Here is a 16,892-nt window from a genome sequence, read left to right on the forward strand (position 1 = left end):
ATATAAGCCCTACCAAAGATCTATGGTTTGAGCTGGGGAAATGGACAATTAATCAAAAGTACCCTGATTACCCAATGTGATAATTTTAATTTTACAATGAGGCAGTAAAGATTATGAAGAATATGCCTTAAAATCTTGTAAATTTAATATAAAATTGTATAAAATAAATGCTTGTGGCAAAAGATATACCACATATTAAATGTTTTTTTTTGGGGGGGTGGGGGGAGATGTAGTTAGATTATTAGGTTTATTATATGTCAATATATTTGATTATTTTACTTTATCCAAGTTTGTTTGTAGCAGATTGATGAATTGGAACATCTATTGGATAGACTAGTTTTTTTTTTCTTATTTAAATAAGAATTTTTTCCTATTGAAGTAAAAAAGGTCTAGGAATAGAATGAAATGCAAAAGAAATCTAGAATTTTCAGTCTTTTAGAAACATGTATACACAGGATCTTTAAAAAATTCTGTTACTATTAATGCAAGTCTGGATTGATTTCAAAATGAATAAATTGCAGCAATAATTGCTTTATTGGAGTTTCCTTTTTATCTTTCTCCATCCTTTCCTTCATATTCAGCAGTACTTGAGGGAGAGAGAAGAGATCAATGCTGGTTAGAAACTGAGTCAGAATCCATTGTTTTTTAGTCATTTCTTCCTGCTCTCTTCTCTTTTTATTCACTTAGCATATACTTAAGTATTCCAAATATAAAATATTTCAAGTGCTGTTTGCATTATTTCCTGGTCTTTGATGGTCCTTTCCTTTGCCATACATGTTGGTATAAGGTCTGTAGTTGGATGAGAAACAATAGGAAAAAAGAAATCAAGAAATTTTGTTCTGCCAACAAGTATTCACTCTTTTATGGGCAATACATTATATTGAGTAATAAAACACAAAGAGACAAAGAAAATAATCCCCTCACTCTAAGGGAAATTCTACTTCAATATCACCTCTCTGGCAGTTTCTATCAAACTGAAGAGACCTCCAGTATTGATCTGGAAAAGGACTATCTGGTTTTTGCCCAAGGACTAATCTAGCCAGTGTAATGTTCAGGCTAGCTTTCTGGAGGCCTTCTGGAAGGGCCTTGGTCTCAGCGGGACATTCACCATGAGGATAGTCAGGAATAGAGTCTAAAGTCTTTATTCTCACAGTCTGTCTTCTTCACTGTCTGTGCCTGTCCCAGTCTGACCCAGTCTTGATCTGAGAGTAGTACAGGAGGCAGGAGAGCCACCAGGAGGACAGTCAAAGATGGAATGTCTCATTTCTAGTCCTCTCAATCATAATAATACCCTATAACAATTACATCATTACAGCATTCTGAATATGTGTGAACTAGAGAACCATTACATCACATGCTAAGTACTAAATGTATGTAAACTAGAGAACCATTGTTTCTTCAGTTCCACTGAGTTAATACCTTGTTGTAAGTATCCTTGTTTCAAGTATACTTCTCCAGAGTTCTGGCCCTTTACAAGTCAGGATCAGAGAAGCTCATCCCCAGAAGATTAGACATGAAGTGAAGAATTTTCTGGCTCAAACAATCCATAAGCCATTTCTCCAAAACCATGGAGGGATTATAGTCTGCAGAAGAAGCACTCAAACAGATAAATCCAAGGTCTTTTAAAATTCTGGAGCCAGAGAACTTGTAATGATACTTCACTAGAAATTTCTGAAGAACAAGATCCATTTGTTGGCACTGATAAATTATATGAAAATGTTGTGCAAAAAATGAACATAGCCTACCTCTCCTAAGTTAATTCTATCGGGCTTCTCTTATTTTGGATGGTCTTTCAGAGCCTAAAAAATTATCATCCTGAAATAGGTTTTTCCAACTCTTTCCATATGTTAGAATGATTCATCAGTGGTAGTGAATTCAGGAAATACTTGTAGCTCCAAAAGATACGGTATCAGTCTGTGGGAGATTACATTTTAAAATAGTTTTAAATTGTTACTTGCCAGTGTTCTTAGCCTGTGGTTTTTTTATAATTAGGGATGAGGGCCCATACCAATTTTCGTGTAAATTAGATAGTACTAAAGACTAGATACATAACCTAATTGATACAGGGAATTCCCAAATGTGGAAACACTTTTTAAAAGCTGATTGACACCAAACACAGGTTTTAATTGATGGCCTTCAAGAGTTGCTTAAGGCACTGAGAGGCTTAGTAATTTGAAGAGGATCACACAACCAATATGTGCCAGAGATAAGACTTGAACACTGTGTTTCCTGAAATCAAAGCCAGCTTTCTCCCCACATCTCTTGAAGATTATACGAAAGGGTAAAAACAATTCATCTAAAATGTTTGCCAGTCTCATGAAAGATACAAAATACAAACAAGAAGTATTACAGACAAGGAGGATTGCCTAGTAATGACTAGGTGCTAGAAATGTTTCTAGAAATATTTCTATTTGCAGACAACAGTGCACTAATTGTATCCAGCTTGGGAGCACTACAAAACTTTGGCAAGGGGTATTTGAAACAGGGATTTTCATTGATTGAAAATCCATTGATTTTCCAACTGATTTTTGAACTGGATCATGTTTGGGATTATATTTGTTCAATACCCTGAAAGAGCATTGGAGTCAATGCTTTCTATCCTCAATACTCATCTTTTTAACAAAATTATTCTCCCAGAGTGGTCATGAAACATACAATTACAGAAACTGGGAAAAATAAGAATTATAAATAATGCCAAGGAAATATACAGTAGGCAAAGTGGGCTTCAACATTTTATCATTGTTGACTCTAATGTAAGAACTGGTAGGAACTAAATTATTGAGAACATATTTGCTCAAAAAAGTAGATGGGCAAGTTACATAATGAAAATGAGAAGCAACAGATGGACATACTGAAAAGAATATGACATCCCAAATTAATTAAAGGAAGGCCTCTATTTCAGATGCTGTATGCAAGATTTATGGGGAAATGTAGAGGGCTGAAACTATTGGGTTGATGCACTGAGGTCGGGACTGCTGAGCCCTTGAGGCTAACTACTGATTGGACAATACTCTATGGGCATATGCTTGGAAAACGGTCCTTTCCACTGTCCGTACTGGCTCAATGATTGGTGTATAGAGTTGTAGGAGGGATTAGGGGGTGGAGTAATATGAGCAAGGGACACACTTTATCAGTGGATGAGGAAAAAGGCGCTTGAGGAGATTCTCTTCCATCCTGTTCAATCCTGTTTCTAAGACCAAGAATAAAGATTAAGGACTTTTGCTTATCCTGACTCCAGCTGATTCTGAGGTGTCCTGAGTATTAGTGCGGTCATTACAGGGAAACAATTGACTGGAATTATATAAGTTGGAATGCAATTTGTGTTGGAGAAGGGAGTTCCAATCATGAAATCAAGATGCTACCTAAGTATAATATAGATGACAGTGGTGCACAGCTTTGTTATCATTGCCATTACCATTTTGAGGGCCTATCTAGGCACTTGGATTACTATTCTCTTCTTTTGAAGGGACTTGCAGTTTATTTGTAGTGAGAGGATTTACATGTGAAAAGATACAATGCATCAAAAAGAAAACCCCCATAAGATAAGGTCCTTCAATAATTCCATATTTTTATGGATCAGTGATCTTATTGATCACTCTTTCTAGCAGTATAGAAACCTAACAATGCCTTCCTATGCTCAGAAACTCTTATTCATATCCTCCTGAAAATCACAAAGATTCTACCTAAATACTGGGAAGACTCTAGCGCTCTTAACATGGTGTAAATTTCAGTAGAGCATACTGATTATTTATTATCCTGTACTCTTGGTAAATAACAAGCTTCTCCCCTTTTCTGGACACACATCTTTCTGATGATATCCATTATAGGTTATATATTATCACTTACTCATGCCCACCATATACCTTTAAATTGTCAATAACTTTGGTATTTTTTAAAGAACTCTATGACTTAGACTTTGCAAAGTTTTTGGAAGTGGGACATTAGGCTTGAAAACATCAGCATATGGGAATTGATGAGATGTTGCATATTTCCTGCAAAGGATTATCAGTGTTTTACAAGTAAAGTTGATATCTGTTATCCCTGACATAGAGTTTCATCTCATGTAGAGATTATATCTGTACAGGATCACACATACAATCTACAATTCAGACTAAATTCAATCAAAGAGTAAGTTTGAGTTATATTTCATTAAACTGATACATATGGATTCACTTTTTCATTTGTTCTCTGACTACTTTGATTGACATGTCATCAGTCATACATATACATACAGTCATATGCATATGGATGAAAGCACTACAGTAGGAGGCAGAAGTCATGTGCTAACCTGGTTCTACAACTAACTAGCTGTTCAGCCTTCTGGAACTTACCTGAAGTCTTGTGGTATTAGTTTTCTCAAAAATATTCTCAAGGGGACTCTCTAGTTCTATAATTTTGTATGAATTCTCCATGATTGAAATGTAAGTGTAAGATGTGGTATCTCTGATTTATTCTTACTGATTAATATGTAGTAGGATTAATATTTCTAAACCTGCTTATAGAGGATGTAGGCTACAAAATCTGGGGCTGGGGCCAGAAGCTACTCTATGACACCTCTAATGAATCCAGTATTTTTTCTCTGCTATAAGCTGCACGAGAAAATGGACTCTAAGACTTGCTACAGTATTTCCATCATTTATATCTTTGCCAACTTGCTGGTTATGTTATCTTAAAATTATTTTTTCATTTCTCTTATAAATGATTTGTAGTAATCATAGTTGTTAATTACTTTCAGGGTTGTTTTTTGTTTTAGATTTTTGTTTATTTTATTTTTTGGAGAACTGTGGCTTTTGACTACACATTCATTGGAGAGAAAAAAGTCACAAATCTGGTTTTCTTCTAATTTGTGTCCAGCCTTCAAAATTCATATCATATAGCCATTTTGAGCTTGTTTTGAAGATTGTATAGGAATTGATTTGCACTTAATTTTTGTCAAGCATTTCTAGTTTTCTCAGTGATTTTTATCAAATAGGGAGTTTTTAATAAAGAAATTTTTCTTCTCAGATTTAAACACTGGGTTATTGAGTTTCTACCTTGTTATTACACTGATCTACTTTTCTGTTTTGCAAAGTGTTGAGAGAGAGAGAGAAAGACAAAGACAGAAGGAGAGAAAGAGGGGGAGAAGAGAAAGAAAGAAGGAGAGAGGAAGATGGAGAGAAAGGGGGAGAGAAAGAGATAGAGAGAGGGAAAGAGGGAGGGGGAGAGGGAAAGGAAAGGAGGGAGGAAGAAACAGAGAGGGAGGGAGGGAGGAAGAGGGAAAGAGAGAAACAGAGAGTAGGGGAAAGAGAGAGAGAGAGAGAGAGAGAGAGAAAGAGAGAGAGAATGAGAATGAATGTATTCCAGAACAAGGGACATAATAATTTTACTCTCCTTTGTCCTGGTTGAGCATATCTAAAATATTATATTTCTTTCTCAGTCACCATCATGATTTAAAAGGAATAAGAACGCAAATGGAGCAGGATGATCAGAATGGAAAAGAGTCTGGAAACATGGATTATAAGCATTGCTTGAAGGAACTGGTGGTTTTTAATTCTGGAAGAAAAATACAAAAATTAAGGGTGAAATGTTAATTATTCCCACTTCAAATATGATTATATGGAAGAAGATTAGTCCTATTTTAGGTAGCTCTAGAGGACAGAACTAGGATATGAGTAAAAAAAATATAATATAAAAAGGTATATTTTAGCAGAATTCAAAGAACTAGAGCCATCCAAAAATAAAATAGAGTATTTTGTAACACATTATGCCCTGTCACTAGACAATGTTAAGCACAGGATAGTTGTTTGATCAAAATAATTCCTAAGGATGTCATAAGTATTGATGTCGAGAAGAATGCTAGATTGAAACTTGATCCCAAGAAAATAATTTACTCTTATCTAAATCTGTTTCTTTCCCTTTAATGAAACTATTAGTACCTGTAATGAGAAATAGTTTGACTTAGTGGATAAAAAACAAACTAAGAATCAAGAAGAACTAGGTTCACTTGTTGCCTCTGGCATACTGTCTGTATAACCAAGGACAAGTCACTTAAAACTTCAGTGCCCCAGGCAACTCTCCAAGACAATAAGTTATGGGTAAGAAGTTAAGATTGGAGTTCTCACATCAATGGATTTCCTACATCAGTGAAATCACAGATGATAGAGACAGAGACAGAGACAGAGGAGATACCTATAGTACTTACCTTTCAGAGTTGTTGTGAGGAGTGAGTGAGATTGTTTTGTGCAAAAGGTTTTTCATTCTTCCAAATATAAATGTTGCTGCCATTATTAAGCTCCCTTCTATCTATAGGATTCTATGATTCTATGCTATGTTCCAAGTACTATGTTAGTCACTGAAAAACAAGGCATCTTCACTGCCATTAAGAAGTTTTTGTGGTAGCTACAGAGACAAGACATAAATGTGCACATTCTCAAAAAATCCTTTGCAAAATTGTGTGTATTAAATGTGAAATGGGGCGGAGCCACGATGGCAGAGATTAGACAGATCTTTATCTGAGCTCTCCCTGGGTCCCTCAGATCAACACCAGATAGAGCCTCTGAACTGGTTGTAGAGTGACAAAACCCACAAATATTTGGATTGTAACAAATTTCCAGAAAAATATATTTTGGAAGAATTTCCAAAAAGATCTGTTTCATTCAGGCATGGGGAGGGGGTGCTAGGGAGAGGAGGCAGCTGAGTGCATAATGCAGGAATCAATAATGGTGTGGTGTTCCTGCGCTAGGAAATCTACCAGATGCTCAGTCAAAATACAGCAGTGTTGACTACTCTGTCCTGGTTACAAGTAAGTAGATCAGCAGATTGGCTGTGAGACATCAAATGCAAATACAAAAGTCAAACACTGAGCCTCTGAACCCCAGAATAACATGGAGCCATACCCACTCAGCACCAGAAAGAACTGCTGCACTGGCCCAGCACAGCCTATAGCTGCTGTTGCCTATAAAGGAAGCTTGGGATAATCTCAATTCCCTTTGCCCTAAGAGCAGACCTCAGCCTTTAAAAAAAAAAAAAAAAAAGGCAAAAAGAACTCTGACCGTAGATAGCTTTTATGGAGAAAGCGGACAAACCTCAAACCCTGAGGATCCTAAAGGCAAATAATCTCCAGATGAAGCCCCAAAGCATGATATAAGTTGGTCCCCATTTCACAAATCACAAAATCCTTAACATGGATTTAGTGAAATGGAAAAAGCATATAACTCCTTACAAAATAGATTTGAAAAAGAAACCAATTCATTAAAAAACAAAATTTGTGAAATGGGGGGAAAAAATCCATTGAACAAAACACCTAATTTAAAAGTTCCATTGGCCAAATGCAAAAGGAGATAAAAAAGCTAGCTGAAGAAAATAATTCATTAAAAACTAGAATTGAACAAATGGAAATAAATGATTCAATGAGATTTCAAGAATCAGTCAAACAAAGCCAAAAATATGAAAAAAAGAAGAAAATGTAAAATACCTCATTGGAAAAACAACCTCCATTTTGGGGAGGGCTGTTTGGGGGAGGTAGTAGTCAGAAGCAAATTATAGATGAGGAGAGAAAGGAGAAAGGGAAAAAGAAAAGTTTAGGGAATTAGGGAAAACAAGATGGCAGGAAATACAGAGTTAGTAATTTTAACTGTGAATGTGGATGGGATAAACTCTCCCATAATATGGAAGCAGATGGCAGACTGAATTAAAAGCTGAATCCTACAATATGTTGTTTACAAGAAACACATTTAAAGTAGAGTGATAACATTCAGAGTAAAAGTAAAAGGCTGGAGCAGAATTATACTTAAACTCAAATTAAAAAAAAAAGCAGGGGTAACAATCTTGATCTCAGATCAAGCAAAAGCAAAAATAGATCTAATTAAAAGAGATAAGGGAGGAAACTACAATTTGCTAAAGGGTACCATAGATGATGAAATAATATCAGTATTAAACATATATGGACTAAGTGGTATAGTATCCACATTCCTAAAGAACAAGTTAAAAGACCTGCAAGAAAAAATAGAGAGCAAAACTATACTAATGGGGGATATTAACCTTGCTCTCTCAGAACTAGATATATCAAACTACAAAATGAATAAGAAAGAAGTTAAAGAGATATGTAGAATTGTAGGAAAATTAGGCATGATAGATCTTTGGAGAAAATTGAATGGAGACAGAAAGTAATATATTTTTTCTCAGTGCTATATGAAACATACACAAAAACTGATCATGTATTAGGACATAAAAATCCCAAAATCAAATGCAGAAAGGCAGATGTAAAAAATGCATCTTTTTCAGATAATGATGCAATAAAAATTACATATAATAAAGGGCCAGGGAAAATAGCCCAAAAATAAATTGGAAAGTAAACGATCTAATCCTGAAGAATAAATGGGTGAAACAACAAATCATAGATACAATCAATAATTTCGTCCAAGAAAATTACAAGAATGAGACAACATACCAAAATTTATGGAATGCCATGAAAGCATTCTTAGGGGAAATTTTATATTTCTAGATGCTTACTTGGCTTAAAATAGAGAAAGAGAAGATTAATAAATTGGGCATGCAACTAAAAAAGCTAAAAAAAAAAAAAAGAACAAATTAACCCCCCAATTAAATATCAAATTTGAAATTCTGAAAATAAAAGGGGAAATTAATGAAATTGAAAGTAAGAAAACTATTGAATTAATAAACAAAAGAATTGGATTTATGAAAAAGCAACAAAATAAACCTTTAGTTAATTTGATTAGAAAAAGGAAAGAAGAAAATCAAGTTGTTAGTATGAAAAATGAAAAGGGAGAACTTTCCACCAATGAAGAGGATATTCGAGCAATAATTAGGAGTTATTTTGCCCAAATATCAATAAATCTGATAATCTAAGTGAAATAGAGGAATACTTAACAAAAATATAGATTTCCCAGATTAACAGAAGAGGAAATAAATTAAATAGTCCCATTTTAGAAAAAGAAATTGAACAAACTATTAATCAACTTCCTAAGGAAAAAAAATCACCAGGGCTAGATGGATTTACATATGAATTATTCCAAACTTTTAAAGAACAATTCTAATACTATACAAACTATTTGGAAAAATAAAGAAAAAAGGAGTCCTATCAAATTCCTTTTAGAACACAGATATGGTGCTGATATATAAACCAGGTAGGGTCAAAACAAAGAAAGAAAATTACAGACCAATTTCTGTAATGAGTATTGATGCAGAAATCTTAAATAAAATATTAGCAAAGAGATTACAGCAAGTTATCCCCAGGATAACATACCATGACAAAGTAGAATTTATACCAGGAATATTAGAAAAACTATTAGCATTATGCTATATTGACTATATCAATATAGATGCAGAAAAAGCATTTGACAAAATCCAATACCCATTTCTATTAAAAATTTTAGAGAGCATAGGGATAAATGGAGTTTTCCTTAAAATGATCAGTAGATCTATTTAAAACTATCAGCAAGTATCATATGTAATGGAGATAAACTAGAACCATTTCCAATAAGGTCAGGGATGAAACAAATTTGCCCCCTATCACCATTACTATTCAGTATTGTACTTAAAATGTTAGCTTTGACAATAAGAGAAAAAAAAAGACATTAAAGGAATTAGAATAGATAATGAGGAAACCAAATTATCACCCTTTGCAGATGATATAATAGTATTCTTAAAGAATCCTAGAAAATCAACTAAAAGAACTACTAGAAACTTTTCACAACTTCAGCAAAGTTGCAGCATACGAAATAAATCTTCAGAAATCATCAGCATTTTTATATATTACTAACAAAGTCCAGCAGCAAGAAATAAAAGAGAAATTACATTTAAAATAATTGTAGATAATATAAAATATTTGGGAAAATACCTGCCAAGGGAAAGTCATGAACTATATGAACACAATTACAAAACATTTTCCACACAAATGAAGTCAGATGTAAACAACTGCAAAAATATCAAGTGCTCTTGGATAGGTCAAGTGAATATAATAAAGATGACAATGCTACCTAAACCAATCTATTTATTTAGTGCTATGCCAATCAAATTCCCAAGAAACTATTTTACTGACCTAGAAAAAATAAACAAAATTTATATGGAAGAACAAAAGGTCAAGAATTTCAAGATAATTAGTGAAAAAAAAAAGCAAATGAAGGTGGCCTAGCTGAACAAATCTAAAACTATATTATAGCAGTGGTCATCAAAACCATTTGGTACTGGCTAAGAAATAGAGTAGTCAATCAGTGAATAGGTTAGGATCACAGGGCAAAATAATCAATAACTATAGCAATCTAGTGTTTGACAAACCCAAAAGACCCCAACTTTTGGGATAAGAACTCACTATGTGACAAAAACTGCTGGGAAAATTGGAAATTAGTATGGCAGAAACTAGGCATTGATCCACACTTAACACCCTAATACTAAGATAAGATCGAAATAGGTTCACGATTTAGATATAAAGAGTGATATAAGAAAATTAGAAAAACAAAGGATAGTTTACCTCTCAGATATGTATAGAAGGAAGGAATTTGTGTTCAAAGAAGAACTGGAATACATTATTGAATACAAAATAGATAATTTTGATTTTATTAAATTAACAAGTTGTTATACAAATAAAATCAATGCAGATAAGATTAGAAAGGAAGCAATAAACTGAGAAAAAGTTTTTACATTCAAGGTTTTTGATAAAGGCCTCATTTATATAGAGAACTCACTCAAATTTATAAGAATTTAAGCCATTCTCCAATTGATAAATGATCAAAGGATATGAACAGAAAATTTTCAGATGAAGAAATTAAAACCATTTCTAGTCATATGAAAAGGTTCTCTAAATCACTATTGATCAGAGAAATGCCAATTAAGACAGCTCTGAGATACTACCACATACCTCTCAGATTGGCTAAAATGACAGGAAAAAATAATGATGAATGTTGGAGGGGATGTGGGAAAATGGGACACTAATATATTGTTGGTAGTACTGTGAACTGTTCCAACCATTCTGGAGAGCAATTTGGAACTCTGCTCAAAGGGCTATCAAACTGTGCATACCCTTTGATCCAGCAATGTTTCTACTGAGCTTGTATCCCCAAAAGTCATAAAAAGGGACCCATGTGTGCAAAAATGTTTGTGATAGCCCATTTTGTAGTGAAAAGAAACTGGAAACTGAGTGGACTTAGTTGGAGAATGGCTGAATAAGTTATGATATATTAATGTTATGGATTATTGTTCTATAAGAAATGATCAGCAGAATGATTTCAGAGAGACCTGGAGAGACCTATATGAAATGATGCTAAGTGAAGTGAACAGAACCAGGAGATCATTATACACAGGAACAGCAAGATTATATGATGATCAATTCCAATAGACGTGACTCTCTTCAACAATGAGAAGATTCAGACCAGTTCCAATGATCTTGTGATGAAGAGAGCCATCTGCAATCAGAGAGAGGACTGTGGAACTGAGTGTGAATCACAATATAATATTTTTACTCTTTTTGTTGTTTGTTTGAATTTTGTTTTCTTTCTCATTTTTTCATTTTTTTGATCTGGTTTTTCTTGTGCAACATAATGTTTGTGGGAATATGTATTTCTAGACGTAGCACATGTTTAATATATGTTGCATCAGTTGCTGACTAGGGATAGGGGTTGGGGGGAGAGAGGGAAAAAATTTGGAGCACAAGGTTTTACAAGAGTGAATGTTGAAAATTATCTTTGTGTATGTTTTGAAAATAAAAAGTTTTAATTTAAAAAAAAAGTGAATCACAAGGCAAACAAACAAACAAACATAAATAAATAAATATGAAATGGATGGTAAGACCCTAAGTGTTATAGAGCTCAAAAGAGGAGTTCACTATAGGTAAGGGAAAATGACATAAAGATAGTGTGATACAGAAAAAAAAGCCATCTCTGGAGTCAGAGAACTTGGGGTCAAATTCCACAATTGATACTTATTACTTTCTTGGGCCTTAGTTTTCTCATCTGTTAAATGACTTTCAGTGCTAGAACTATGATTTTATAATGGGTTGGCCTCTGAAGTCTCTTGTAACTCTAGGTGTGTATAGGCCTATGACATGGTAACTATACCTATTTTTAAAAAATGAAGCAGGATTAAATTTGGTTGCTTAGCCCCACAAAGTTGAACAAGGAACACTTAGGAGAATTTTCAAATGGGAATATTTGGGATCAACTTATGGGGGAAAAAACCCTATATTTAGAGCTGTGCAAGTGATGTTCTCAGGTTGTAGCAAGTTCCCTGTTCCTGAAGAATGTCAGCAGGAGACTAGATAATCACTCTGTAGGACTGTTGAAGAGGGGATTCCTACTCAAGTTCACAATGACCTTTTGAGTCTCTTCCAATTCTGTTATTCTGTGATCTAGAAAGACTAATTTTATAGCAGTATGTAGGGTAACTGATTAGAATGGAATAGATTGGATTTTATTAAAAGAAAAAGCTGGAGGGAAGAATCAAAGAATTTCATTATTGGAAGGAACCTTAGAGGTCATATGGTCCAATGTCCCTGAAAAAAAGTCCCTCTACAATATACTCTCCAAAAGGATATTTAGCCTTTATCTTATTGAGGACAATCCCTATTTTTTCATGAAGCAGCCCATTGCATTTTTGCACAGCACTTATTTAAGAATTTTTCCCTTATATGAAGGCTATATTTGGCTCCTTTCAACTTCTATCTGTTCCTCATTCTCCCTTCTGGGCCTAAATCTAACATGATGGCTATTCCCTCTTTTCTATGACAGCTATTTAGATACTCAAACAAATGAATCTATTCTTCACTAGACTAAACATTCCCAGTTTAGAACAGCCCAAGTAAAAAGTATTAAGGACTTAATTCAGTATAGTGGCAGAACAGGAAGAAATGAGGAAATGGATGCTAATGATACTTTGGAAGAAGAATTAGTGAGAATTAGTAAGAAGATTAAGGAGAAAAAAGAATCCAAAATGACTATAGTTTTAAGTCTGAATGATTAGCAACCTGGTAAAACCATTAACAGAAATGGAAAATCTTAACAGAACTAGTTTGGGAGCTCTCATGAGTTCTTTGGGGATATGTTGTTTGAGGAAATTGGGATATCTAAAATAGAAAACAAATGAAGAGAAGATTAAAGAGCTGAGAAAACTCAGAACATGTGCTTCACATGTTTGTAGTCAGTAATCCATTTAGGTTGGAATGCAGAGTACACAACAGAAAACCACATGGATGGAACTGAGAAAGTCTTTTTTTCACCATACCAAGAAGCTTAGTTAAACCATGAGCAAAAATAACATTGAATATATTCTGAAGTGATTTCCTTAGATAGTTGATGTAATGGGCTGAGGCTTGAGTTGATGCACTGAGGTCCCAAGCACATGAGGCTAAATAGTAATTGGACCATACTCTATTAATATATAAGCTTGGAGAAAGAATGGCCCCCGCCCACTCTTTGTGCAAATCCTGATGTGTTGTATAGGAAATGACGATTCTGGTGGGTGGAGGCAGGAGAGTGGAAAAGGAAGGGGAGGAGAGACTGCTTGCTTTTGCCATTGCAACGACCTTTCAGCTCAGATCTCTCTCTCTGCTAGCTGGCTTCCTGTTGCAGCTGCCCATATTGCTATCGCAATCTTTTTTCACCTCTTCACTTCAATAAAGACTGAAGATTTTTCCTTTAACCTGAGTTCCTGACTCCGGCTGATTTTAAATACGTGCGCATTACAGATTAAGAATCCTGCATGAAAATTTTCCCAGACAGAACCTCCACAGTGACTGATATTTCATGACTCTAATCTTTTTCTCTTCTTGTTCCCCTGATGTCCTGTAGACCTGATGATGTGCTTCTGAAGCGTACCCATGATGAGATCGTCCTATTGCACTGCTTTCTCTGGCCCCTGGTGACCTTCCTGGTGGGAGTGCTTATCGTGTTGCTGACCATCTGTGCCAAGAGCCTGGCTGTCAGAGCAGAGGCTATGAAAAAGCGGAAGTTCTCCTAAAGAGAAATGGCATCAGATAAAGGATCCAAAAATCAAAAGGAGATGAGAGGAAATGTATCATACTTTACTCCCTTTCTCATCATCTCAGCCCCCACAAAACCCATTTTCAGCATCTTGGGAAATGTATGTCTGGCCAGTGTTCTGGCAAAGATTCCTACAAGAAAGTTCCACAAATTATCTCTGGAAGTTGTCCTCAAAGGCAAGAGGAATGAGCAACCAAAAGACTCAGAATTGCACATGTTGTATTAGACATTTCTGAGCCATGGCTAACATAATAAGCTCCGACCTATATGAAATGACCATTTCAGAAAATCCTGTAGATTTAATTTCATTTGAAAAAAAATTCTACCATTTGGTATGATATAGAATACAAACCATGATGACTAATGCTATTTAAATATTAAAGCAGAATAGTCTGATTCTTTTTTAATGTCTGCTTTGTATCCTGAATACAGAGTACTGAGAGGTAAGGCTCTTTTATATTTCATTAATTCTTATGGGTCAAAGTTTCACTTTTCTGTGAAGATTTCTGCACAAAACTGGACCTAAGTATACTAACTTCCATTACTATAGTAAATATCAGTCTGGAGTAATCCACTCCATTAAAAGTAATCCTTAATTCTTGGTTGCAAGAGGAAAACATTTCTACTAACATCAATTTTTTGTGATACTTAAGCAAGATGAGTTCTTGGATTAGGAAGAATTATCCTAAAACTGAATTCCCTCTAGCTAAATATTTATTCTTAGAAGAGATCTTATTAAAGATTACCAGAAATGTTGGTGTGCATGTCTGTGTGTGGGTGTGTATGTAAGTGGGGAGAGATTCTTCCTTCTTTTGGTTTATATGCTCATATTCAAGATACTTGCAAAGCATACATCAGTATCCTGAAATTGACCTTCCACCCTTTTTTGGATGCTTACTGTTCACAGTACGATGGAATAAAGTTTTAATGGAAGAAGGAAAGAACATTTGAATGAATTATCATTAATCCCAACTATCCTTAAAGTCATTTATTTGATCTAGAACTAATGTGAATTGACTAGGGCTGTGCTCCCAAGCAACAAGATGCTGAGAGCAATTATGTTCTTTTAGTAGAAATAATTGAATTTAGAGTCTAGGTAGTGAAAATAATTTGTCTGGCAAGCATTTATTAAGTACTTATCATGTGCCAAATACAATGCTAAGTCCTTAGGATACAAAACCAAAAATCAAACAGTCCCTACTCTCAAGGAGCTTATATAATTCTATCAGGTGAGAGATATACATCTTAGAGAAAATGTGCTGGCACCCACCTAGGAAAAGCATTCTCATTGGTTTCTTCTCTAGAAGCATATAAGTCTATACATATAAGCACGTGCAGACTTTGAGACAGATGTGCCAGTTCACTCTTGGGTGAGCATTAATTAGCATTGACCACTTCTCCTTCATGACCATTCTTGTTCCTGCTTATGATGTACATCAATAAACTTATATAAAATACATACAAAGCAATTGGAGATGGGTAGAGATACTAGAAGCTGGAGGGAACAGAAAAATCCTAATGTAAAAGATAAATGATACTTGAACTGAGTTCTGAAAGAGAGTTGGAGATGAGAAGCAAGCACATTTTAGGCATGAAGGGCAACCTGTATGAAAACACTGAGAAAGGTAATAGAGTGTTGTGTGTGTGAAAGAGTGAGAAGGTCATTTTATAGGACCACATATATGAAGGGAAGCAGTATGGCAGTAGATGGCATTAAGGACCAGACAGAGCAATTTTTATTTAATTCTAGAGGCAATTAGAAGCTATTGGAATTTTGTGAACAGAAGAGATCTATACTTCAGGAATATTACTTTGATAACTGTGGAGAATGGGTTGGAGAGGAAACAAATAATTTAGAAGGCAATCCAGAAAAGAAGTGATGAGGGACTAGACTAGGATGATGTTAGCGTTCTTAGAAAAATGACAATGAGGTGAGAGAGAGAGGCAGAATTGTCAAGATTTGACAATTGATTGGTTATAAGAAGGTTATAATGAAGGAGAGTAGACAATGAAATATTGGATGACTGAAAAGAGGGTATAAAGTTCAGAAGAGGCAAGCTTGTAGGGGAAAGATGATGACTTGTTTGAACACCTACAAGATATCTAGTTTGAAATATTTAATAGATAGGTGTTGATTCAGTCCTGAAGCTCAGAACAAAGGAATCAATCAACATAGATATGATAATTAAGCCCAAGGGATTAGCAAAGGAGAAAGTGCAGAGGGGAGGATGCACTGGACCTTTAGTGTACATTAAAGACTGATGAGGAATGGGTCAGACAGGTCAGACATAAGAACCAAGGAACAGTGATGTCATGAAAACCTAAAGAAGAAACATGGCATTTTATTTTTATTTTTTTTTAATTTTAATTTTTTTTTAGATTGATAAAAGAGGTTTATTATTGGGTAAGCAAAGTTAAAGTATAGGCGAAGGTAGAGATAAGGAGGGCACTGGACAGAGGGTCCAGTGGACAGAGGGTCCTCACATGGTAGCCATGTTTGGAATCTCTGCCGAAACATGGCATTTTAGAAACTGTTGGTAACTTTGGAGAGAGCAGCTCCAGATGAATGGAATGAAGATATTCCAAAGTGTTGAGGAGTGAGAAAAAATAGAGGAAATGTTGGAGTGTCGATAGCTTGATTGTAAAAAGAGGAAAATTATAGACTAATGCTTGAGATGATAAAGTGATGATTTTTCAATTAAGTTATGAAAAGGAATTGTCTTCCCCATCCCTACTTATCTACTGTCCCCACTTGCCTGCCAGGTGAGCCCTATCTGTACAGCACTTCTGGGTAAGATAGCAGCCTTTTTAAGCATCAGCTTCTTAGTTGCCTTCAACTGGAGTCTATTTCTGTTTCCACATCATAGACTCAATATCGGGAGAACTTTCCCTCACTTCTGGACTGAATCGTTGATTTAAATG

At 34.9% G+C, this 16,892-nt stretch overlaps 1 protein-coding gene across 5 annotated transcripts in view; it reads left to right on the plus strand.

Annotated features, from left to right (window-relative positions):
• Positions 1-14,734, plus strand: part of KCNMB4 (potassium calcium-activated channel subfamily M regulatory beta subunit 4) — a 204,511-nt gene extending 189,777 nt beyond the window's left edge. For all 5 annotated transcript variants that reach the window (XM_051962955.1, XM_051962953.1, XM_051962952.1 and 2 more), the window contains one exon: positions 13,779-14,734. In XM_051962955.1, coding sequence (XP_051818915.1) covers positions 13,779-13,947 — 169 coding nt within the window. In that variant the 3' untranslated portion in view covers positions 13,948-14,734. The remainder of the gene's footprint in view (positions 1-13,778) is intronic.
• The last annotated feature ends 2,158 nt before the right edge of the window (positions 14,735-16,892 follow it).

Source organism: Antechinus flavipes, chromosome 5 (genome assembly GCF_016432865.1).
Source record: "Antechinus flavipes isolate AdamAnt ecotype Samford, QLD, Australia chromosome 5, AdamAnt_v2, whole genome shotgun sequence".
In the NCBI taxonomy this organism is placed as follows: Eukaryota; Metazoa; Chordata; class Mammalia; order Dasyuromorphia; family Dasyuridae; genus Antechinus; species Antechinus flavipes.